This window comes from Brachyhypopomus gauderio, chromosome 2, assembly GCF_052324685.1.
Source record: "Brachyhypopomus gauderio isolate BG-103 chromosome 2, BGAUD_0.2, whole genome shotgun sequence".
NCBI classification, from domain to species: Eukaryota; Metazoa; Chordata; class Actinopteri; order Gymnotiformes; family Hypopomidae; genus Brachyhypopomus; species Brachyhypopomus gauderio.
In genome coordinates, this window is record NC_135212.1 from 24,369,735 (window position 1) to 24,395,338 (window position 25,604).

The window sequence follows — 25,604 nt, forward strand, 5'->3', positions numbered from 1 at the left end:
CAAATGTTCTAGGACTAATAGTCCATAGGTCAACAAACTATTAGATCAGATGCACCTGGAAAAAAAACTCTACTGTACATAAAAAGTGAGCAGTACAAAAAAAACAACCCAAAATAAACAAAACAACCAAACACAGATGAACGTCTGAGGACAGTTTATTAACAAACTAAAATAAAAAACACTACAAATTTGGCAGCAATTCCTTTGACAATTCACCTTTATCAAAGTTACCGTCAATTTTATTTGAACCAAAATATGTTCCACAATACAGTCAGTTGTGAGCAGCAGTTGTCCACTGAGACTTAGTGCCAGACCAGTACAATGGGCTGTTACGTGTGGTCTTTATTTACTTTTCAGTCAACCAAAATGTTTCTAGGGTCTTCCTTGGGGCTTGGAGTCTCCCTTAAAGAGGACTTTTTAAAATAAACAAAATTAAAATGCAGATCCTCTTGGAATTTGCGCTCACACCGCCTTGCGATGGTACTCTGGTGGTGCAACCTCGTAGTCGCTGGCGTTGAATAGAGACGATGAATTCTTCACAAGATACCTGTGTTGTACAGGCATATTAAAATTAGGGCATTTACAGACCATTTATCCCTTTTCTGAAAGCTCTGCAAAATGGAACATGTTTCCAAGCAATGCTGACTGTTGGATTTAAACTTTCAGGGGACACGCAGACTTTTTTTTTTAAATATAAAGTGTGATTTATTAGTATCTGTCTTCAAAAACAAAACATTGCTCCAGTTCATATTTACAGTGTGCAATACTCTTTTGACAGCCTCTCTGTGGTTTTGGCCTTTAGTTTTATAACAATGATGCTATTCAAAAGAGGAGTGAACAATTCTGAATGCAGCTCTGAATACCAACTTTATCCAACTAAAGCAACTACTGTATTACATCTGTAGTCTCAAATGGTCTGATGACCCCGTACATCAGAGAGATCTTGCTTTTCAGATTTTATTTTTAGATTGATGACCTGCATAAGAATGACCTCAGCATCCTACGTAATCAGAATACGGTTTATGACCGTTTTCAAATATTGCATCTCAGTCTTGCTTCTCTCTGTATGTCCAATTTGAGTTTCAGACAGATTAATGGTCACACTTTTAAATCATGCCTTCCAAACAGCTTTAAAACGTCAAAAATCAGCCTGTACTTACTTTAAGAAATCTTGCAGATAGCTGAGAAGGAGGCTGAGACTCTTCTCATCCAGAGGTGTGTATGCCAGCATGGCTCCGATTCTCACTGTTACGACAATGACAACTATTGTAAATTACACCTCATCACTTCACTTGCCTGTGAAAGTTCTTGCCTGTGAAAATTCTGAGACATGGTGGTTAAAAGTCTTTAAGGACTCTACTTTAATTACAAAACGCAATTTAGATCTGAAAATAAAGACATGCCTGTGATGTTCTGTCCATTACATCAGATGAGTCTCAAGTTCAAATTATTACAATGGATTCAGAGTGAATGTTTCATTGTGAGCATACAAGTTTCACACTATGGGATGTGCACTATTATGATACAGTGCCACCTTGAGGTGCAATTTATCATCAACATGGGGACACATTTAGACTACAGCTTAAATATTCTGCTCCACAAATGAACATGTTAAAAAGTTTGACAAATGCTGCATACCAAAGAGTCTCAGCAGGTGCGGTGCCCCATAGATTTGAGACATCGAGGTGTCTGGATGGTTTGCCAGGATTTCAGCATACTGTGGTCTTTCAAACTTGTATAGGAGCTGGGTGCCCAACATAACATTGAAGTACTCGCGGATACCAGCAACCACTTCATTCACAGCATATTCCCTGGATAAAGATGTCAGAGAGAAGCTGATCACTGGATAAGAGCATCTGCTAAATGCCCAAAATGTAAATATAAATGTAATGATAGAGGAAGGATCTCTACCAAAACAGTGCCAGATTTGAAAAAAATGGATATTTATGAAAGGTTTTTTTCTTTGAGTCATAAATTGTAACCAAAGCAATACATTTAAGACAAAACCAAACACAAATCAAGCACTCTATTGCATGTTACTCGAATGGGATTATTTTCCATTAGAAAGAACAAAGGAAGCATTCAAACGACCATGCCTGCTCCAACCTGCTCAAATGGTCCATATTAGCAGAACCATTTCCCAGTACAAATCATTGAAACCATGTTTAACAGCATTCTAGGGGGGGATTAATGCAGCCTAGAGCAAAGGCCAGTCCAGTTCACTGCTGATAACCACACACACTGTCTGGCGCCGTCCTGTCTGTCTGTCTGTCTGTCTGTCCTATACATGCCTCCACACTCAACATACATACTTGTTATCACAGTTTCCTCTTGACTTCTTGTAATTTGCATAGTCCTCCAGGACGGCATCGACAGTCTTTTTTGCTGGCAGGTGGAAAAGCTTTTAACAAAGCAACGACAATTACGTTTTGTAATTATTTTCAGACACGAACAAGAGAATCCACACCAAATTACTTGCGTGATCTCAAAATCTACATGACTGTGTACATTATAGTAAACTGTCAGAACAAACAGGCTGCACAAAAGGCAATGCATTTCTAATTTGAGTTGGATTAGGTTTAATTTTGGGTAGAATTGGGTCACCTGCTTCTGTCTGGTAATGAGGTCCCAGTCATCGACTAGCCATGGTTTTAACTCCTCGGGAATCTTCACCTTTACTTCTACCCGGTTGATAAAAGTCTCTTCCTATACCAAAAACAGTTTGATGAATGACAATAATTGGAAAATATCATTTATTTATTTTTTATTTTGATATTTATCAAATATCAAACAGATGGTCAGAACAGCAGGATTCACAAGTCATTTGAATAAGACAGCAATCTAATAACAGCAGTCTAACAAAACAGACACTGTTCCTAAGAAAACTGTGATAAGCATTAAAACAGCAGTTTAAGTTGAATAAATGGACTGATGGACAAGGAGTGTGTCAACAGATGGTCAGGGTAAACATACGCTCTCCACAGTGGGGTCAACACGGGCCCTCTTCTTGCGTGGGGGATGGGGCATTTCTGCTGTGCTGGTGCCCTCTCCAGCTCCTGGTGCTAGAGAAGGCCCAATCAATACTCCCATTCATCACTTCAATAGTCAATACTGCCAATTACATTGAATACTCCATAGTAAGTATCCTCATGTTATCATCAAACTCCCTTTAAATAAAACAAACTGCTTATCTCTACACTCTTGCAATGCTTAAGAAAAGATCAACTTACTCTTTTGTTTGTTCTTCTTTGTTTTCCTGAAAAGTAAAAACAGGTTAGATTCATCTCTCCATTCTGAGGACATTTGTAGACACTGTCCAGGGGGTGTGGCGGCATTACAGGAGGGGGACGTGGACAACTTACACGTCAACGTTTTTTTGCTGCACAGCAGCTATCTTCTTACTCGGTGCGACTCCCCTCATCCTTCCCTCAACATAATGGTCTCTACAACGTGTACACACACACACACACACACGTACACACGTACTTTAGTGACACAACTCAGATAAAGTCTAATGGCCATCAGATAAATGGCTTTCATCCTCATTTTAAACAATAATGCACAAAGCATTATTTATTCAGACGCCAAGCACCACTTTCATCATTTTAAAACAATACAATGGAAAAATGACTACAATGAAGTCACACGTCAAGCACATCAAAGTTGCCTCATTGGTTCTGCAGAAGTGGAGGAAACTCACTGATTTGCCTTCTGAAGCTCTTTCTGTTTCTGTAGGTTACTGTCCACATATTTGAGCACACGGCTTTCAGGAACCCATTCGTCCCAGCTAAAAACAGGACACATTCATAACGCATTTTCTAACCAAAGAAATAAATCAAGAGCATAACATGGTGTCATGAATTTCTTATAGTAAATAGGAAAACTTACTTTTTATTCCATCCACTGTAATGAATGAAGTATTTGACTTGCTTGTCCTTGATATTGATTTTTACACACTGCAGAGACATATTGCAAACAAGTAAACATCTCCACCTGACATCTCAACTCTAACAGCTGTTTAAATTTTAGTCACTCATTACTCAATAATAAGAACCAAGACTCAAGTAAGCCAACTTTGGCTTAAATTACTTTTATCAAAATTATCTCATCAAAAATGGATCATGGAGCAGAACCGCTACAGCAAGAAATATTACATGCAACAGCTTATGAAAAGGCACTGCAAGAGCCATCACGGAAGCATAGAGCCAACAGGCCTTTTATTTGGTTTCACTTTCTTTAACAAAAACGCTGATAAAACAGACATATACCTTAGCTTCGTATAGCAATGGCCCATGAAAACACAGCACTCGTTCACCTGCAACAAAGAACAGGAAAGTCAGCCAGTTTGCAACATAAGACTCTTTGCCTTTGGTTTAGCGTTTCCCCAAGCTGAATCTTTTTCAAAGGAATACTAACTATAGCTGTGCCTTTTCCTGCTCACACATAAACATTTTCTATTGTCCATAATTTACACAGAAGTTTGGGATCAACAACTTCCCTGCCAAACAAGGGCATCTGACATCACTTTACATTCCTCCTCGAGTTACAGCTGAAGCTACAGGTTAGCACACAAACATCTGAAGCTTGGATCCACAACTGACTGCTGCTGTCTATGCATCACAACAGTTGAAGAAAAGGGTGTAAATTGTGTGGGTCATACATAGATATTTAGCTGACTGTGGTACACCAAAATCTGTAACTGTAATTACATTTTCTGCAATATACTTAAAAAAAAACAAACAATAATTGATTTCAGAATCAATCAGATTATTTCATCAGAATATGAGATGCCATTGTATTCATCATAAATTAGTTAAGCTCCAAACTAAATTTTTCCAGGTGTTTTCACTGCATTATTCACACTCAGTTCATTCACTAAAGCAGTGGTTCTCAAACTTTTTAGACAAAGTACCACCAACTGTCAAACGAAAAACCTCCACGTACCACCTACTACCCCCCCCCCACCCCCCCACCCCCCCAAAAAAAAAAAAAAAGAAAAAGCTGTTTGGCAAGTTTAAGTTGTTGACGGGGGGGCGGGGGGCGAATGTAAATTGTTACCGGGAGGATGTAAAATAGACACGAATTAAGTATTAGGCTATATCACGATGGTTGGCGCCAGAGCGAACTAGTAACTCATTGAATCATAGATGTGGATCAGAGGTAAATAAACTAGATTTTTTTTGTCGACGTGAGAAATCGGATGTGTGGCGTGTGAAGACGGTCAAATGCGTGTGTCTCACGCATTTGGCAACCCTGCTCATTACACACATATGTTATAATGTAGTTCTCCTGTAGTTCGTGTTGGTAGTGGTTGGTACAGCACAAAAATTCTTCGTGCGACATGCCCTCATACGCATATCGCACGTAAACGAGCAAGTTGTCTAAATCTGCGACATCTAGGGATTCATCTAACTGCAGTGAGAAGCATTTACTCATTTTAATTCTCTCGGTCAATGTTTGTCTGACGTTGTCCACCATTTCATCAATTCTGCGAGTGACCGTGTCGTTTGAAAGATGCACCAGGTCGAACTGTTTAGCGACATTTTCTCCGCACATAATACGAGTAATCCCTTTTAGTTTCTGAATTTCAGGACTTGTCATAATTCTGTTTTAATAAAAAAAAATGTGTTGTGTAAAAAAAAAAAAAAAACCTCAAAGCATCTTTTATTTTCCGAGTTCATCTGGCGTACCACCGCGGGGTGCTTTGCGTACCACCAGTGGTACGCGTACCACAGTTTGAGAACCACTGCACTAAAGTAAACATTTTTAATAAACATGAAATCTTGGAGATATATAAAAGCATTATATCACACTAGTTTAAAACATAACTTAAAAATAAGTGCAGAAATTTTACAGCTTGGTTGCTGGTTGCCAAGACATGAATTCTGCTAAATACATTTTAGTTACACATGTGGAATCATTAAATACCAGCATCACTTGAATTATTGATTATATTAATGGGCTTAAAAACATCAGCTAGACCTGCGAGTATTAGAACAGAAATAACCTGAACACCTGTCATTAATAGCTAGCTAGCAAGCTAGTGGTTTTATACAGATTTATTGCAAGCTATCAGAATGGTTGTGGTTATTGAAGCATGTAACCACAGGTGGTGTGTATAGTGAACTACCTACACTAGCCAACAACCAACCAGCTAACTGCGCTAACTAGTTGTTAAAGCTTGTAAACCAACCACTAGACTAGCTAGCTAGCCGGTTAGCTTCGCTGGTCTGCTAACGTTAGGACGCGCAGACAGCGGCAGTGTTGGCATTGTGCTTTACTCGACGAGTTTGTAATTAAACGTGCGACAACAGAGGATGTCACAAAAATCACAGAGACGTAAATCTAGAGGTTTTAAATCGGACACGTCCCTAGTCGTCACAGCTCAGTACGTTTGTGTGTGTACAGTACGCTAGCCTAGCCTAGCCTGTTAGCTAGCTACTGCGCGCGCCATTGTGCACACGCGAGCGGCGGCGGCGCCAGCACAACAACAGCGCCTTTTTTCTAGCAGAGATTACCGCGTTTCGAGCGATGTCTTACCTTCTTGAAATTTAGGTTTAGGGTCCTGTTTAGGCGCCATTCACAGATTAAACAATAAAAATAGCTGGAAAATCACATCCAGGCATCGCCAGCTCCGATTTCGTTCAGATACGGTGAAGGCGCACTACGTTTGTCTCCTGACGCATTATTTTAGCGCCTGTGTCACGTGACATTACACGAGCAAACGAGATACAGAAAACAAACGAAAATGGATTCGTTGATATTTTTGAATAACCAGATTATCATTAAGTGGTAACTGTAACTAGATACAGTGTGCGACTGCTGTGTTTTCAAATCTTGATACGAAATCCATAATAGGCTTGCCCTTTCACGTGAATGAACAGAGCGCACAGATAAATCCGACAGGGGGAGCAATTTGAAGATTTCCGATTCTCCACGGGAGTAATATGGAAAGCCTGTAGAAATCGAAAAACGAATTTAAAAATCCAATGTACTATCACTGAAGTCTAAAATTCAGAGATTCAGACGTTCTGTCTAACCAACTGTGGATGCCGTTACTGCGCGTGTCAGTGTGGGAGGAGCGTGGTGCGTGGGCGGGGCAGAGGAGTATGGCGCAGAGATTCTATTGGCCAGGCTGCTGCACAGACGCTGAGCTGTATGTGCACCGCTATGGCCAGGGCAAAGTAGGGCCATGTGCAGTTTTATTGCACCTCGATCTCTCTGCTCCAGCTCACCGATGGAGAAGGTTGCTGTGGACGTGCTGGACCTCCTTTCTACCACATCCACTGGGAACCTCCAGGACTATGTCAGCTTTACAAAGTATCCTGATGCTTACATGGTCTTGGACCAGAGCATGACGCTGGAGTGGTTTCGACAGTGACCAGGCATACGATCTGCGGTTGTGGCAGTGTTTCAGCCAGACATTCCCCACTCTCACACTACTTATTCATCGACTGTAATGATGCTACTGCATGAATTTCCTGGAATAAACCATCCCAAAGAGTTTAATAAAGTTCTGTTTAATCTAATCTAATCAGTACCTGCACAATACCAGTGTAACCGGAATAACCACCAACCCCTGTTCATGCTGTCAACAATTTCTCATCCGATGTTTGACCATGAGTACAGGTCGCCCACAGAGCTTGTGACTGGCTGTCCCGCTTGGTCGGAGGATTTCAGCATGTCCAGAACATGGTACGCCAAAGAGCTCCACCACCATGTCGCTCACCAGGATGATGCCTGCACTTGCTCAATGTGAGCACATGACTTGCAGTGACAGCGGTCACACTCGACGGTCACTCTCACTGGGGATGTGAATGTGTCTCTACATCCCACACCACAGGCTATCAGGACTCCCGGAATGCTGTTTCAATGCACTTAAGATTTAATGGTTATTATTTCCATTACAGATTAACTCTGTGTAGGTGAAGGTCAATAGAAACTTTTTTTGCTTGAATCCATTAGAAAATTCTAGCAATATTTTTAAGCAAAAGAAAATCTGAGAGCAAAATATAAATAAAAACAAACATGTGGCTAGTTGGAATTTGTTTTATTACAGCTAAACCGCTCTCTACATAAACAAGTAACATTCATTAGGTAAACAATGTATTCCAAAGCAAATAAATAATTTATTTGATATTTTGTACAAACCAATAGTGGCTTGATATACATAATGACCTCTCTCATAATGTACCATAAAATAATAAAATTTTAAGGCAGAGAGAGCTTGTTTGCGCCAGTGTCACTGGTACAGCTGAAATGGGCTGGTTCCCACTGTTCTGTTTCTATTTGGAAAGGGAAAAAGATAGAAGTGATAGCCGAAGGTCCACAATACATTCAAAAAGAAAGAGTTTGTCAAAGGGTGTTGGTGTGCTTTGCAATTTGTGGGGGAGGGGGGGTTGTGGGACAATTTAAAACACATTGAATTACATGGTGCTGGCGTGAAGCTAATAACATTATCAATGGTGTAAATTCAGTGTCATCTTTATTTCATCAAAAAAAAAATTTCAGTGTTGTCTCCAAGACAGTGTTGGAAGTGGTTAAGTTCAGGTCATGGTCCCTCAGTGGGTTTATCATTTTAATCAACTCAACATGTATTCATGTACTATGCATATAAATACTGAATATACCTCTGCCAAAAGATAGTCAGTGTCTGGACCACAGTGACTGAGCAGTGGCACTGTTAAGTAACTTTACAAGCAGTCTTAAATCTGTTATTGCAGGGTCACATCACAATGGAGCCAGTGGACATCAACACTCAGCTGGCCTTCGTCATCGTTTAAGTGTTTAATTGCAACAAGATTAGTCAAATCTGCCACTGCATGACAGATTCTGGAGATGGAATTAATGCCTCAAGCATCTGGTACAGCACAGATCAAGATCAATATGAGAGAACAAACACAAAGTGAAATAAGATGCTTCTTATAATGCAAAGCAAATAATGAGCTCTTTAAATAATTAATATGGAAATAAATGTAAAATGACAGTAAAGCATAATTGTCAAATAGTAAAAATATAATATATAGATAATAAATAAATTTAAATTTCTACAAAGAATGGAGGGGTAGGGGTCACCGAGGATGATGTGGCTGTAAGATCATCAAAAGAAACTCAAAGATTACTTAAAACGTAGCTAAAAATATTTTAAAGATATTGGCAAGTAAATATTTTCTTTTACTTTTTCTTTTACTTTAATGCAGGTGCATTCATCCATTTGTATCCATCTGCACACTGTCTATAATAGGTATCCATGATTTTATTAAACCCTTAAAGTAAAAAATAAAACAAAACAAACCCCCCCCCAAAAAAAAACAAAAACAACCACATACCTGCCAAAAATTTTAAACTATCCATTTAAAGAGACTCAGAGATGATTATCACAGCCATAACAACTATGAAAAAATAACATTGTAGAATTCAGAAAGTAGATTTTTTTGTTGTTACTGCATGCATTTACACTTCTGACCACAGGAGCTCTTCAAACGTGTACTTACTGGACACAGTGACAATGTAAAGGCAAGCAAAGATGTACAATCACTGTAACGAATCCCATTTCAGGCCAGAGTGGTTCCTGTGACACCACTGATGCAACTGAATGGAAGTGCTGCTGATGTGAAGAACTCAAGGATGACGAGCAGGACTCACCCTAGCCATGAACGTTGATTATGAGGAAGCCAAGAGAAGGTTCACCTTCAGCAAGACAACTTTACCCTCACACGGTTTGACTCCTAAAGAAAAGCCAACCTGTTGTAAGGATTGGAATAAAGACCTAATTTAACTTCTCTTCAGATCTGCAGGTAGATCTCCAATAGCCTTCAGATAGAACAATCACTGATCTCAGGCAAAACGCAGGTGACCATCAGTTTTCCTGATGCCCTATGATGTTCTTTTAATATACTGCTTATGTCAACAACCAATTTCATAAATGTGTCACACTATAGTACCTGGCACTTTCTGTTTTGTTTCTTTAATGTTTTTTTGCCACAACTAACAAATTATTCATGATTGGTATTCAAACCATGATCATTTCAAAAGGTGTGACATTTGTGCATAATCTGCTGTTCCTTCTGTATATATTGCGGAGGTGAAAGTAAATGTTAAGCTGGAATAAAAGGTGACTGTTTCCATTCTGAGCGTGCCTCATGGCTAGATCCTGTAATGGCATATGAAAATGGTTTTTATACAGTATACAAACTACATAACTTAAAAGCCTCATAAATTATCTGCACAAGAAAGAGTTTATAAATAACATACTGACCCCTCAAAAGATCAACACAATGTCTGAGGCCAGAGTCTTGATGGAAGATGGAAAAACTGACCAAAATGCTTTTGATTCCACGATTGGGAGTGAAATAAGTGTTCTGAGGTGAAATAAAATAGCAAAAGAGTATAAAAGGTATAGAATAAGATCAAGAGACGACACACTGAGCTGTGAAAAACATCTTCAGTATCCACACAAAAAATATCAACTGAAGTCACTCACTGGGCAGGCAGCGTCCTATTGTTTATGTACAAAAGTAAAACTGAAAATAGATATTTCTTCTCTGTACAGCATTTTTTTTCTTCTTCTTATCTTTTTTTGTACAAAAGTCTTTGTTCTCTCTCTTTCCTTTCCTCCTCTTGCCCCATTCACATCTAAATCCTCTCAGTACCCAGCATGCCTCTCTCCTCTCCCACCGATGGTACCAGTTTGTGGGAGCGGTGCCCTCTCATGCTCAGTCCAGCGAGATGACGTCCGAGATGGAGCCGTATATGACGGAGGCGGCGGTGTCCGAGCGCGAGCGTGACACGACGTTGTGGGCGTGGCCGTCCCGCAGGCTCCCGGAGGACACCAGGCTGCCGCCGCCCCCCCCGCCGCCATTGGCCGCCGCCAGCGAGCCGCTCACCGGGTTGGCCGGCTGATCCAGGTACAGCTGGGACGAGCCGTACGAGGGCATGAAGCGGTTGAGGAGCAGCTCGTGGTCCTCGGACGCCGAGGCGGAGGCGGACGCAGCGGCCGCAGCTGCCATGACCATGTTATAGTGCTGCGGGAGGGACAGCGGACAAGAGACAACGAGAGGGGACAACTGAGCTGCATGCAGGACGGCTCACACTGGACATTTGACATTTCAGAAGAGCAATAGCCGATAAAGACACTAGAAGCCCCATGCACAGCATTTTCAATTGCCAGTTAACCCAGAACAAAGCAAGACCTAGATTAAAAGCTTACCGGGTGATTTTCCCCTTGTAAAAATGAAAAGAAATTTAGATCTGTGGAACAAAAATAAAACAAAATAAGAATAGTGGGTATTAAAAATACCAGAAAAGATGCCCAAGTCTCTCCTCTCGTGCCCATTTCTCCACCATAGCAATTGCTCTGGAGTGAATGAAGAGGCTATGCAATGCAGTAGTTAATACATCAAACATCTGAACAGGTGCCACAATCCCCATTAAGCACCCCCTGACCAGTGGGCAGTTTGAGCAGGTACCTGATAGGTCGCTGGGCGTGTGGTAATAGTGGCGGTAGTCCTGGATGAGAGGAGGAGGAGGGGGGATGTAGCTCGTCTCCACCGGCGGCATGCTAGGGGCTCGTGTCACCGGGGACGCTTGATGATGAAGATTCAACACCCTGCTCGTGTGCGAAAAGGACGTACAGAAGATGAGAGAGGAGATTGCGGGACAAACCTGTGAAGTGGGCGTGCACCGTGGCGGAGACCGACCCTTTACTGATGGGAGGTGAGGCGGGTGAGAGAGACGGGCAGGCGCGTTTGGGAGGAGGTTCGTCGTCGTTGTCATCATCTGAGGAGCTGTCCAGTGTCAGGTCAATCACTTCCACCTTTTTACTGTTGCTGCTATGCGATGAAATGTTTCTGTGTTCAGACACCACTGGCCGACACGAACCTGAACAGACCAACAAAGAAGGAATCAATAATAGTTGGAATAAGTGTCGTGGTAGCTCACGAATACGGTTTCACTTTCACTCCAGAAAAGAAATCTATGTCAGCGTCTGTGTCTTTTAATAGCTGATACTTCACTTTGGATAACATTTTGACATTTGATTTGTTACAATTTTGTCTTGGTATACTTGCCCCAGGGGCTTTACTATTGGTTTTAGCAGAGATAATTAAAATTGTGTCCTGTATTTAAAACTACTTTTCTGTATTGGAATATCACCAGGTTCAGCTTTAAATGCAAATGAGCAATTCACAACAAAACATATATATTTACATAGAGAGTTTTTGTTAAACAAAAAGATCCCAAAGTGTTTCCCAGTCTTAAGCAATTCTACTCGAGTCCTCTAGAGGGCAGGAAAGTGTGAGTTTGCAGTGCGTACCCTCCAGACCATTTGAAGAAGCAGACACCTCCTGCACCACCTTCTTAGATCTCATAGGAGCCCAGTTGCCATCTTCCTTAAACTGGATCTCATCACAGTCTACACAACTGTTCAGAATCTCCATGAACAACCTGGACACAACAAGACAACCGGACCTCTTAACATCTCATCAGTTTAACATCTCAACACGTTTCTAGAGTTACTGAAACCTCTTCACTCAGTAGGTTTCTAGAGTTACTGAAACCTCTTCACTCAGTAGGTTTTCTAGAATTACAGTTTCTACAGTTACAGAAAAACTACACATGCAGGTTAACAAAGGGCAAAAGAAGTAAAAACCTGGTCCACTGGTGAACCAAAGGCATGTGCAGAAGAAGATATGCACCATTTCTAACAGGAAGACATGTAAAGTGAGCATCGTGTGCTTCTAGTAGTGACCAGTAGGTTAAGTTCTCTTTGATGAATAACAAAGAGTGACTACAACCAGGTTAACATTTGTCTAAAGTGCCACCTGTGGAGATGTCTTATGCTGAACAAATACAGGATCCCCAGCTGGGTGTGTTAAACGTTTCATTGAAACTTTGGGTGTTTCTTAAACAAGGCTATCAGAACACCAATATCTCCCAGCACAGACTGGTGGTTTAGGTTGTCTAACAGAAATCCCGCAACCTAGAGATGTTTGGATCCTCTCTGCCTCAGCTGGTCCGCAGTAACAGGAGTGTGAGGTGAAGGCCCACTGACCCGTCGATGATGAGGTGCTCGTATGGAGCCTTCTTGTCGCAGACTGGACAGACCCAGGTGGGCTTCTTCTCATTCATCTGGATGTAGAGCGTAGCATCAAAGCACTGCAGGTGCGAGCAGGTCAGTGCTCGACAGGGAATCATCAGCCGCATCTTCCCCAGCTGCCATTCACACACACACACGCACGCACAACACACATACGCACCGCAACAACACCACACACACACACACAACAACAACACACATGCACCACCACACACACACACGCGCACACAACAACAACAACAACAACACACTCACAAAACACACACACACACCACAATCCTCAGAATCCTCACTTCTCAGGACTAGCATGTGTCAGATTAGTACTCAATGTTTAGGAAATGTTCTATACTGTGTTACAGAGAACTACTGCACAACCAGCTGAATATGAGCCGAGTCAACAGCCTGCTGGCAAAGTGGGCCAGTCCAGCCCCGGGGGTCTAGGAGGGCGGGGCCAGTGTGAGAGGAATCGAAGCTAGACTAGCGCAGGGGACACTGGAAAAGCACGACCATCTCAGACAATGGTGAGCAAACAGGTGACCAAGTAACAGATGCGTTATTCTGCAAGAAGCATCTGATGGTTATTTGTTATATTACTACTTTTAAAAGGTTACCATGTGCATAGAATCATGTTGAAAGACCAATCTAAAAAAACAAACAAAAAAAAGCTGCATACCGGACAAAGTAGAGAGACTCTGAGACTAGTGGTGGCGATCTCACTGTCGGGGTCGGCCGTCAGCTTCTCTTTGACTGTTGAGATTTTAAACATACAAAGAAATGAAAATAAATTCTAAAATCAAGCACATGTCCAAGAGGCAGATACTAATAGGAAAGCTTCAGCCATGCGTCATTCGATCTGCTGCGTCCTCTAGTGAACCCACTGAGAGCTCTGGAGTGGTCTGGGTTCCTGATCCCTTTGGCCCGGAGTCTCTGCAGCAGCACGGAGGAAGTCTGCTGCCGCACGAGGTACACCGCCATGGAGTAGCTCTAAACATACAACAGAACCGCGCTTAAGAGACGCCTTGCGCCGTGGAACAGTTTTCCGGAGTTTTCCGCGGCAGCCCGTGGTCTTTACTCACCCTCCCGATTTCTGATGTCCATGACACCACGATAGTATTAGGGACAGTTGTGGATAAGCGCACCAGAGAGGTGATGTTGATGGGTCTGCTTGGCCGCTTTGGCTCGACTCCGTTCTTAGTTGGAGGGAGATAACCCTGAGACAAGCAGAGATGAGATTACCAGCCACAGATATGGCTCAAAGTACGAGGTTGAAACTTATTAACATACATCAAAGCTAAACATGGTCACTTTTCAATGATCCCTTTTTAAAAATAATCTGCTGTACAGAACAAAAATGTGTCTAAGAGATTAACTAAATTAACCAAGAGATGCTAAGCATCTGTTTCTGTAACTACCACACTAACACTTCACTACTAAGCCTCAATTAAAGACGGCTACAGTGGAGAGATGTCCCCCATCAACCATGCTGGCCTCGTTCTCCTACAGAGGTGCTCTGACAAGCCCAAACTCACGGGAAGGTTGCACGGCTTCCCGTTGACCTTCACACAGAGGTTGGGGGGGAAATGGTCTTCCTGAGGACAACTCGTCTCCGAGAGGCAAAACCTGCATGAGCGAAGCAGACAGCACCTGGGTGATGACATGGGACCACTGGAGGAATGCGTGGGAAAGGTCTTCACTGAGCAACAACCCCCCCCAAACACACACATGCATGCACACCCACACACATGCACACACAACCCTCTAAACCTTCTGGAAGAGTTCTCGATGAGAATGATCCGAGAGTACGCTCATATGTACCTTACACATGCGAAATGAAGACACGTTCAAAGATAAGCATTCTCCACATTATTCCTTTATCAATTTCATCATGCATTGTTGTAAATCATGTGATCTTAATAATCTTAAAAAAAATAATAATAAAAGGAATCTTTCATTGTTTACTCAGATTAATAACATATTGTTTTTCTCTCTCGGGGACTCTGTGCTCGTCATACCTTAGCTGAACTTGCACTGAGAAGTCACATTTGGTCCCAGAGATGTCCCTGTAAAAACGGAGGGGGGGATGTGAGAAGACGAGTGAGAATCAGCATACCAAGCATTCTGAAGAACAGCTTGGACGTGTTTGAGACACCAGGGCATTGTGGGAGAGACCAACACTAACTGCTAGCTCATGCGCTCCAGAGCTACACTATCAGCTCATTAGAAGTTGGTTAAACTGACTACATTTCCAGTTCCCATGGCCCAACTATTTGAAAGCTGGAGCGAACATTTGGATTTCAGTATTCAGCTGAGTTAAGTGAGTAGCCGGCCCTCCCCCAACACTTACATTGAGCTGCTGATCTGTTGGACTTGTTGAGGCGTCAATGCAAATGCAAAACACGTTTCCTGAAACCTCTGATTGTTGTCTGAGGCTGAAGAACAATAGAGGAGGGGAGACAGGAAGATGAGGCATGATAACACTGGTGTGGTATCATCCACAGACCAAAGACAGCAAAGATCAACCTAATGGTGGTGAACGTGAGGGAAGGTTCACTGTTTTTTATCATTGCTATCAGGAGGTCACACGGCCATGTGGGAAAGTTGCTGTGGCAAAGTTGCTTCATGGTTAATGAAAAACAAAAGTAAATAAAAAATCCCAAGCAAAACTTCTTACTATTCAAACTCAGTTTTAAGCACCAGAAAGAACAAAGAGGAAAATCCCAGAACAGTTTGTGAATGTGACACATGGACTTATTCAGAAAGTATTTAGCAGAAATGCACCTGAATTTAACAAAGACAAATGTTACAGATTATTAAGACATTCCATATACCAGAAAAAACACTGTACCAAAAACAAACACATTTCCTCTTAAAAAGGACTAACAGCGCTCCTCTTTGTGGTATACAACCCTAGCACAAATGCTTGTGCTCATGTTAATAGCCAAACTGCAACAGGTCCAAAAATACACCCCCCCCCCCCCCCAACTTACGCAACACAATCTCCTCAAAGCAAGGAAGGACTTGAAGAGTGTGGGAGATAAGAGAGCAGCCGTAGCCCAGATCACACAGCAAGGCCCTCTGTTTTACACAACCTATCACAGGATGTGCCTTTTAGCCACACCACACCATCACACCTTGGAGAGCTAACGGGCTTTTCCTCTCTTCCACCGAGTCAGAGAGAGCGAGAGAGATGTTGCGATGAACAAGTGTATTAGTCTATTATGATTTTTAAATGATGGTCTAATAAGTAAAATAAATAACAGGGGGAAATTGCACTTTAAGGTTAAGAGCACCAGGAGAGCTTTCTCTAGAGCAGAGTGAGATAATCTTTGTGTGGTAGGTAAACTACGGGCTGATAACTCGCTTTCTGAGTCCTTAATCAGACAGTGAATGTTTGGCAGTTCGAAACAAAATACTGGGTCCACACACTTGTCAAAATTTAAGATACTACCCATGATTAAAGCTTGTTAATCTTATTATTATTATAAATTATACAATTTCTGTCACTTTGCCCGTGATATGTAATCTGTAGTATTGTATGATTTGTATTTAAATAGACAAACAATTTGTTGCATGATTAATTTGTAACGAGCCTTTTTTTTGTGCTTGTTTGTGGAGTGTGGCTAATGTCCACGTTGCTCCTGCTAACAGAGATGGTGAATGCGTGGACCGATTTCAATCCCTCGAAGCCCCGGCTAGACTGAAACACTGATTTAGACAATTCCTCTGCTTAATATCTCCCATATTATTAACAGCTATACTAAAGCTGTACAGAGACCAAGTCGTAATTTCCCCCAGATTTTATGTATTTCATTTTAGTCCATTTTGTTAATATTCCATTTTGTTGCATTTTTTAATAATCTCTTCCCAAAAAACATTCAATACCGACTGGAGAGGGAGAGAGAGAGAGAGAGAGAGAGAGAGAGAGAGAGAGAGAGAGAGAGAGAGAGAGAGAGCGCATCAGCTCTGTCCAACTCATCCTTCCCTCTGACCTTAGCCCTTTATATTTAATACCACAGCTATATATAGCCTCCTTGGCCTGAGTCCAGTCTGATAAGACATAAATCACTCGGAGGCACCTTGAGGTCCACGCCACTAAGTGGCAAGAATGGCCGGTGGAAAACAACGCCACTCACCCAGGCTGGTGGGCTTGATCAGCTCATCCAGCACGTCGTAGAAAGGCAGCCTCTGGAGCTTGACGTCCGGGTGGACGGGGTGAAGGGCGGCAGGAAGGTGCGGAAGACCCAGCTCGTGCTTCGGCCCCAGCAGAGACACGGGCAGCATGGGAGACGCGGCTCCGTGGCCGTCGAAGCCCAGCGGGGTCAGGCTGGGCGGCAGGCCGCCGGGCCCAGCGCCCGTGGTGGAGTGGACTCCCGGGAGCGACAGGTCTGTAGGAGCCACCATCTTGGTGGGGAAGCGGCGGCGATACAGCTCCTTGATCTTCATCTGCACAGCAGGGCTGCAGCCGGCCTTCAGGAGGTGGAGAGCTTTGGTCAAGAGTTCGTGCTTTCGTCCGTGCTTGTTGCGGCCTGCGTATCCCAGAAGTACCTGTAGCTCCGAAACACGCAGGCTCATCACCATTTGCTGTTTGTAGCCCAGAGAGACAGAAAAGGAAACAAACTTCAGTGGTGCTGCTAGAAATGAGATAAAACAGAAAACAAAAGATACGGTACAATAAGTAAGTGAGAAAGACAGTCCTGATGAAGCCATGTGCCAAAATTTGGGCATGCACCATAAGATCCATATGTTACAGTAAGGCTCATATGTTTCCAGTTGGCACTAGACAAGTAACATCACACAAAAACCAGCTTAATCTCAATAAATGATGTTTAATGCAGCATACACCCACCCTGCACATATATTCAACATTTAGCAGCAAGGCTCAAAGTAAACACAACACCTATGCGTTGTAAGCAGTGTGTGCTAGACAGCTTGAACCAGCTCAAACTCCCCAACCTCCAGTCGCATTACATGCCTGAAACTGAGATGACTCAGACCACAATTATCTTGTGTCAAACTAATAAATACTGGATGTAAGAGACAGAAGGAATCAGATCATTTCCTTTTCTCAGAACCACCAAATTGACGTAAATTATAAAAAACACTTTTTCCCCCCTAAGGGTGAGACGTGGATGTGTTTTCATATGAAATGAATCAACTAAGGCCCTGTGAATGAAGGTCCACCCAGTCCCACTGATTAGCTGCAGTTCTGATGAAGTTACAGATGTGATGGGCAATTCCTCCAAATGAACTCATTGTGAGCTTTGAACCATCTGAGACATAACGAAACATGACTAATGCTCTCACAGTTCTTAAATATTTTAAAACTAAACACTAAGGGTACCTAACATTTGGTTTCTATTAAAACTACGGCCAGAGAGGACTAGATGAGAAGATAGCGGGGGAGGGGGAAGATGGAGTCAAACCTCCAACCAGTGAGACTTCATAACACAAGTGAAGCTCACACCCAGAGAACGCAAACGGCACAGCACATACCAGTAGCTCCTTTGTCGTCCATCTTTACGTACGAGGACTAATCAGTACGTTGCAAAGTGCCATGTGGACAACTGATATAAACAGACAAAAGCATTCATTTTAAGAATCCTGACCACACCCCCCACAAACACATAGCCCCGGTGCGTCGGAGTTGGGAGAGGCAGCACTCGGAACCTCATCATTACTTGGCAGTGGCACAGACCAACTCCCAAAGTACACCAGTAGGGTGGAGTAGTCCACTGTCTGCATTTTGGCTCGTCTTAAACAAAAACATTAACAAAAGGAGTTTATTATAGCCCTAATCAAGAATGTTGTATGTTGAATGTTGTAATGTCATATCCAGAGTAACTTGCATATTACGCTTCTTAGAAAGGTTGTCAGTTGCCTACTTGTGAGGCTACTGGGATTCTGATACTAAATGCACAACCTAACATGCACACAGCTTGTTTGAATGGAATATTCCATAGATGTAAACATATTGCTCCGTTTAGGGTGCACGGAGTATATAGGCTCATTCAATATGTTCAATCGGAATAATTCATTCAGCAAAGGTTTCTGCACGTAAACATTACCAGTGAACTAAAACCAGCAGCCAGCAAACTGAAACATTCGGGTGAAGAACCTTGTTGCACTATTAGTATTTTAGTGCACTGTGCATTAGTATTCCAGGTTAACTCAGCCCAGAAAACATTGCTCTTATAATCAGAGAATCACAGAACTTTGGATCAAATCACAACAAGAACTTGGCAGCTGTTCTGGGAGGGCAGGCAGAGGCCCAGCACTCAGTAATGCCACCACAGCACTTCAAACAGATCAAAGGTGGATAATAGGAGATTCCGTTCTAATGGCCAGCCTGGTTGGATAGATTCAAGTAGAGGTTCAAAAGAAAAGAGCTCAGAAATTAGGCTAACGGCCTCAGATGTAGTACAGCCAGCTAAAGGTAGCATCTGGAACAAAGTTCAATGTTATTATGTCCAGTACAACAAAGGTCTACCTAGCAAGCTATTAATGGGTTTTTCTGAGCCTCGCACATTCATATTCTGTGTTTGCTGCTAAATAAAAAACAACAACATCAGCTAACTGAGATTCACTATTCCATAGAAGGAAGTGTCTTCTCAAAAAGCAGGTAATTTGTCACAAGTGAACTTACTCTTTACAAAAACCACAATCAGGATTATGATGTACAGTGGGGCCTTATGACAAGGACAAAATACTAGTCAATACCATCGTGACTGGCAATGTATATTGTATATATCTATATATGCATGTCTTTCAATATATAACATTACTACTGAAAACCATGAAGCGACAGTCAAAGAGACTGTTGATGAATGCCATAAGGCATTTAATACACACATATATATAATACATACAGATATATAAACAGATATGTAATACACTTATCTGGAATTACTAGGTTAGGATGCTCAGATTATGCAATTAAAAAAACATGTGATATGACAGCAGACCCGTCAGCAAAGCCTTCTATGATTTTGCACTAGTGCTGTCATGATACTTCAATAAGACGATACGACTACCAACCATGCTCAGAAGATTAAATAATTTTACATCATTTAACACTAACCATTAGGGGTGGGAATTGTTTACTATCTCACAATTTGATTAGATTCCGATTTTGGGGGCCACGATTCGATTCAAAATCTATTTTCGTTTCAAAATGATTTTCGATTAAAAAAAACAATTTGATTTATAAAAATTTCTGCTTCAGTCTATAAAATCTACATGATCTACTACAGTCTGCTTTGCAAGACAGAATGACAAATACAGAAAATAACGTATCTTTCACTTTTAATTAACAAAAATAATGTGCTTTGGTAAAATAAAATGCTTTTTGTTGTGTTACCAAAATTCTTTAGCTTCATTTTGCAAACTCTCAGGGCTTGCTCGGATGCAGTTCCCCCAGCCGTTACTGTGGTTGCTTCTCGTTTAATGGTGTCTCGTCACCTCTCTCTGTTATGCTTTCTCTTTACTTATTCGAGTATCTATCTCCTGCCTCGCTTCCTGACTTATCTCAAGTTTTCCCAATCCTGTTACTTTTGGCATTTTTTGCCAGTTACTTCTGCTGGCGTCCTTGGTTTCATTTTCGTGTTGCATTTATCCGCGCTGTTTTTTAGTTACTGTTGTTATTTTGCTTCTTTCTCCCGTCTGAGTGTTATTTTCCACGCGTTGTATTTTCTATTTACTCCGTGCCCTCATGGCATTTGTTTCTATTCTTTTGCGCGTCGAGTCTTCGGCGTTGTTTTGTTTGTTTGTTTGTTCTGGGTCGCTGTGCGCGTTTCCCTCTCGCTAATGCATGTGACGAGTATAAAACGTCTTGATCTTGTGAGCTGGCACTTGGGTCCACCCTTCTCTATATTATTTCACTTGGGTGCACCCTTCTCTATATTATTTCAAGCAGCGTGTACGTTCCCGTGCTCACCGCGTTACACAAGCCTTGCACACGAGCTACATTGTGTCAAGTTCGGTCTTCCCCGGCATTCGGTAAAAACCAAAATGAACCCATATTTTTGCCTTAAATGAAGACGGGACAGGTTGAATATCTCTTTCCTCCATTTGTTTTGAAACTTATCCGCACATGAGTGTGTCCCAGAATCTGCTGCGTAAAGTCTCGTGTAATTTTGTAATTACCTAACACGAGTTTTCACCACGACTTAGAATCAATTTTGGGACATTTAAATTGATTCTGAATTGTAGTAAATGAGAATCAATTTTTGATATATGAATCGTTTTTTTGGCACACCTCTACTAACCATTTTGAAGGCATTCTTTAGAAGCATAAAAAATGGCCAAATATTCACATCGATTTTTATAAGCTTTAACTCATTTTATAACAATGACTCCTCATAACAAATGCAATAATACAAAACAAAACATTGTGTGTGCATATATGTTAGTCCAATCCACACTGAGGTGTGTGCAGACAGAGACAAGCAGAAATACAGCTAGTGTGTCAACAACCTTAACAACCAAAGTCTACAGTTTTTATCAACACAGGGAACACAGGGAACTCGGCTGGGGCCGAGGTTGCATGTGAGAAAGCCCACATACAAGTTACATATGTGCACAATGACAGAAAGATCATTACTTTGTAAAAAAGCAAGAGTGAGATGATTTTTACAAATGCTGCTTTCTGGAATCCTTGGTCCTGATTAACATTTCTCGTCAAAGTATCGTGTCGAGTAGACACAATATCCAAAACATAAAAACGTCCAGCTCCAAACAAACTACACACGGGTGCTCGTTACCACGTACCATTCAACAGTAATAATGTATCGAAGTGTGAATGTGTATAGTAAAATAACTGTAGCTTATGTGGCCATAACTAAACATACAGCTCACAACAAACATATAGCTACCAATGTTAGCAACACAAATTTCACATGATTCAAAAACGTTAGTTACACCAGCTGGACGTCTACGTTAGTTACACCAGCTGAACGTCTACGTTAGTTACACCAGCTGTACGTCTACATTAGTTACACCAGCTGTACGTCTACGTTAGTTACACCAGCTGAACGTCTACGTTAGTTACACCAGCTGAACGTCTACGTTAGTTACCCAGCTGTACGTCTACGTTAGTTACACCAGCTGAACGTCTACGTTAGTTACCCCAGCTGAACGTCTACGTTAGTTACCCCAGCTGAACGTCTACGTTAGTTACCCCAGCTGAACGTCTACGTTAGTTACCCCAGCTGTACGTCTACGTTAGTTACCCCAGCTGAACGTCTACGTTAGTTACCCCAGCTGAACGTCTACGTTAGTTACCCCAGCTGAACGTCTACGTTAGTTACACCAGCTGTACGTCTACATTAGTTACACCAGCTGAACGTCTACATTAGTTACCCCAGCTGTACATCTACATTAGTTACCCCAGCTGTACATCTACATTAGTTACACCAGCTGAACATCTACATTAGTTACACCAGCTGTACATCTACATTAGTTACACCAGCTGTACATCTACATTAGTTACACCAGCTGTACATCTACATTAGTTACACCAGCTGTACATCTACATTAGTTACACCAGCTGTACATCTACATTAGTTACCCAGCTGTACATCTACATTAGTTACCCAGCTGAACATCTACATTAGTTACCCAGCTGAACATCTACATTAGTTACACCAGCTGAACATCTACATTAGTTACACCAGCTGTACATCTACATTAGTTACCCAGCTGTACATCTACATTAGTTACCCAGCTGAACATCTACATTAGTTACCCAGCTGAACATCTACATTAGTTACACCAGCTGAACATCTACATTAGTTACACCAGCTGAACATCTACATTAGTTACCCCAGCTGAACATCTACATTAGTTACACCAGCTGAACATCTACATTAGTTACCCCAGCTGAACATCTACATTAGTTACACCAGCTGTACATCTACATTAGTTACACCAGCTGTACATCTACATTAGTTACCCAGCTGTACATCTACATTAGTTACACCAGCTGAACATCTACATTAGTTACACCAGCTGAACATCTACATTAGTTACACCAGCTGTACATCTACATTAGTTACACCAGCTGAACATCTACATTAGTTACACCAGCTGAACATCTACATTAGTTACACCAGCTGTACATCTACATTAGTTACACCAGCTGTACATCTACATTAGTTACCCAGCTGTACATCTACATTAGTTACACCAGCTGAACATCTACATTAGTTACACCAGCTGAACATCTACAATAGTTACCCAGCTGAACATCTACATTAGTTACACCAGCTGAACATCTACATTAGTTACACCAGCTGAACATCTACATTAGTTACCCAGCTGAACATCTACATTAGTTACCCAGCTGGCTGGCGGGGTAGCTAGCGTACTAGCCATGTTAGCTAGCTAGCAACTTAGCTAGGTTAGCTACCGAGTTGACACAACCAAGTCTCAACATCACAACAATAACAATGTTCATCGATGCCGAAACGAAGCTAGTACCGTAGCTTCGTCGTTAAAGGTCCGTTTAACGCGTCGCTACATGTAAAGAAAACACACCACATACCACACAGAGCAATCGAAAATGTTCCAAATAGAAATTGTATCAATAGTAATTTTCTGGCTACGCTTTACCTTCAATTCCGCACTCTCCGCCATCTTGTTTCTGTGGCGCATGCGTGATCGTCCCCAGGCACGTGAACGGGACGTATTTCTAATAACGCTTCTCGCGCAGATTCAAAATTAGCGCCTGGTATGTTTAATCCCCGCCGCTTTTTGGATAGGCTTGTGCAGACACGGTAGTTAACGAGACAGCGTATTATTTTGATGTCATACCCCGTTGTTGTATTGTAGAAGAGGTTTAGTCAAAATAAATTAATAAAAAAAGAATTCTGGCCTATATGTTTCTAAATACAAGTATAACGACGTAAATTATAGCAAACATGACTGAATGGTGCAACTGCATTGTTAGCTACCTCACACAACTATTAATGAGCGTAAACCACTAATTATAGAACAATTGGTTCAATTAATGTAACTAATGTTTCGGTATTGTGTTTGATATTCAATACGAATATGTGCACCACATGTTAATATCTTTGTTTTGTCAATTATTGAACAGATATGTAACTAATGTTTCGGTATTCTGTTTGATTCAGTAGCAATATGTGCACCACATGTTAATAACTTTGGAAGTAAATAGTTAGGTTTAATAACCCGTTACTTTTCACTTAGCAATGTCCTTGTTTGGGCAGAATAACTGGAAGAGGAAACGTGTAAAATACATGCTTTCTTTTCCTGCTGTGGGAACATGCATTATTGTGGTATGTCAGTATTATGGAAAGTACAGTTTCCAGAGAAACAGGACGTTTCTGACAGAGGTTCTTATCCGTAAACTTTGTACTTTACTACAATTTTTTATATCTCTCTCTCTCCCCACAGGGAGGCCCATTAAATACTGGTCATTTTTCATTCTCAACTATCCTTTGTACCTTTGTTTTTATTCATCAGAAGGCCCACTGTATACTTAAAGTTGGGAGCATATTCTCCGTCTAAAATGCATTGATAATACAATAATGTACATGGGTGTGGTAGTGGTGGGGGGGGGGGGGGGGGACGGAGACGGAAGAGTGGACCTGACTACTCAGGGCACGAGTAGGGAGAGGGGTCCTTTTTGCTCATGTGCCTCCTTTACTGGCATTTATAGGGGCCCACTGACATTGAGTGTACAGGGCCCAGATTTTGCTGCAATAATCCTGATCCTGTACCAATTAAGGCCAATCCCAGAGACAGCAGAGCAGCCCAACAGATTTTAACTGTAGGAATGCACATGTAACACTGGTCTTTGTTTCATTTTGTTTCACTATGGAAGAATTGTGGTTTATCTACACAATTGGCAAACATTCAATCACTTATTTTTCTGCCTTTCTTCTTCCTTGACCTTTGTTCATATGATCCTTCTCTGTTCAGTATGTGGAGACCATCCCTTTAGATATCTCCAACTCAGCCCGACGTTTCTTGGATGTTTTTACATGGTTCCTTTTCCACTTTTTGACCCAACGTTCACAGGGTTCACAGGGTGTCATTACTGTTCCTCTTTCCATCATGTCCTATGAGTTCTGTTTTTTTCATGAGAAGCAAACTTCAGAACATCTCAAATTGTTGAATCAGGAAAGCCAGAGATAGTCTTCTACCCTTTAGATTGCTTGTACTTGATAATAATAACATTGTTGGTCTGCTCAGACAGTATAGTTTTTCTGTTATTTTTTTGCATCTCTTATTTGTGTGTCTTGTGCTTTTCTTATCAAACATATTTGAGTTTGTATAGACTGATATTTCAGTAAAGAGTTTTGCAAAATAGAGTTTTACAAAATATACATACAATTCAAAGGTCCCAATGTTGGAAACAACTGCAGGGCTTCGTTCTTTCAGTAGACGAATACTTGAAGTCAGGCATTTTAATGGTAGATTAACATCCCAGTCTAAGCAGGAAAACTCCAAGTCCACTTTCTGAATTTTACTTTCTGATGTGAAA

The 25,604-nt window shown here is 41.6% G+C and overlaps 2 protein-coding genes across 3 annotated transcripts; both read right to left on the bottom strand.

Annotated features, from left to right (window-relative positions):
- Positions 1–139: 139 nt before the first annotated feature.
- On the bottom strand, positions 140–7,045 carry morf4l1 (mortality factor 4 like 1). The gene is made up of 12 exons (XM_076992322.1): positions 6,541–7,045; positions 4,269–4,315; positions 3,889–3,956; positions 3,701–3,787; positions 3,363–3,443; positions 3,231–3,256; positions 2,974–3,062; positions 2,605–2,706; positions 2,313–2,401; positions 1,639–1,811; positions 1,161–1,245; positions 140–547 (listed from the first exon to the last, which is right to left on the bottom strand). The coding sequence occupies exons 1-12, from the start codon at positions 6,578–6,580 to the stop codon at positions 463–465; spliced, it is 972 nt and encodes a 323-aa protein (XP_076848437.1). The 5' UTR covers positions 6,581–7,045; the 3' UTR covers positions 140–462.
- Positions 7,046–8,035: 990 nt separating this feature from the next.
- On the bottom strand, positions 8,036–23,781 carry pias1b (protein inhibitor of activated STAT, 1b). Of its 2 annotated transcripts, none has more exons than XM_076992321.1 (14): positions 23,705–23,781; positions 17,230–17,677; positions 15,441–15,525; positions 15,109–15,156; positions 14,626–14,716; positions 14,173–14,307; positions 13,975–14,080; positions 13,770–13,843; positions 13,052–13,212; positions 12,314–12,444; positions 11,700–11,880; positions 11,469–11,608; positions 11,210–11,250; positions 8,036–11,024 (listed from the first exon to the last, which is right to left on the bottom strand). In XM_076992321.1, exons 1-14 carry the CDS (start codon positions 23,744–23,746, stop codon positions 10,716–10,718), a joined length of 1,992 nt encoding a protein of 663 aa, XP_076848436.1. In that variant the 5' UTR covers positions 23,747–23,781; the 3' UTR covers positions 8,036–10,715. The 2 variants fall into 2 exon arrangements, with proteins under 2 accessions (XP_076848436.1, XP_076848434.1); XM_076992319.1 differs by having other exon boundaries at positions 17,230–17,727; positions 23,705–23,744.
- Positions 23,782–25,604: the final 1,823 nt, after the last annotated feature.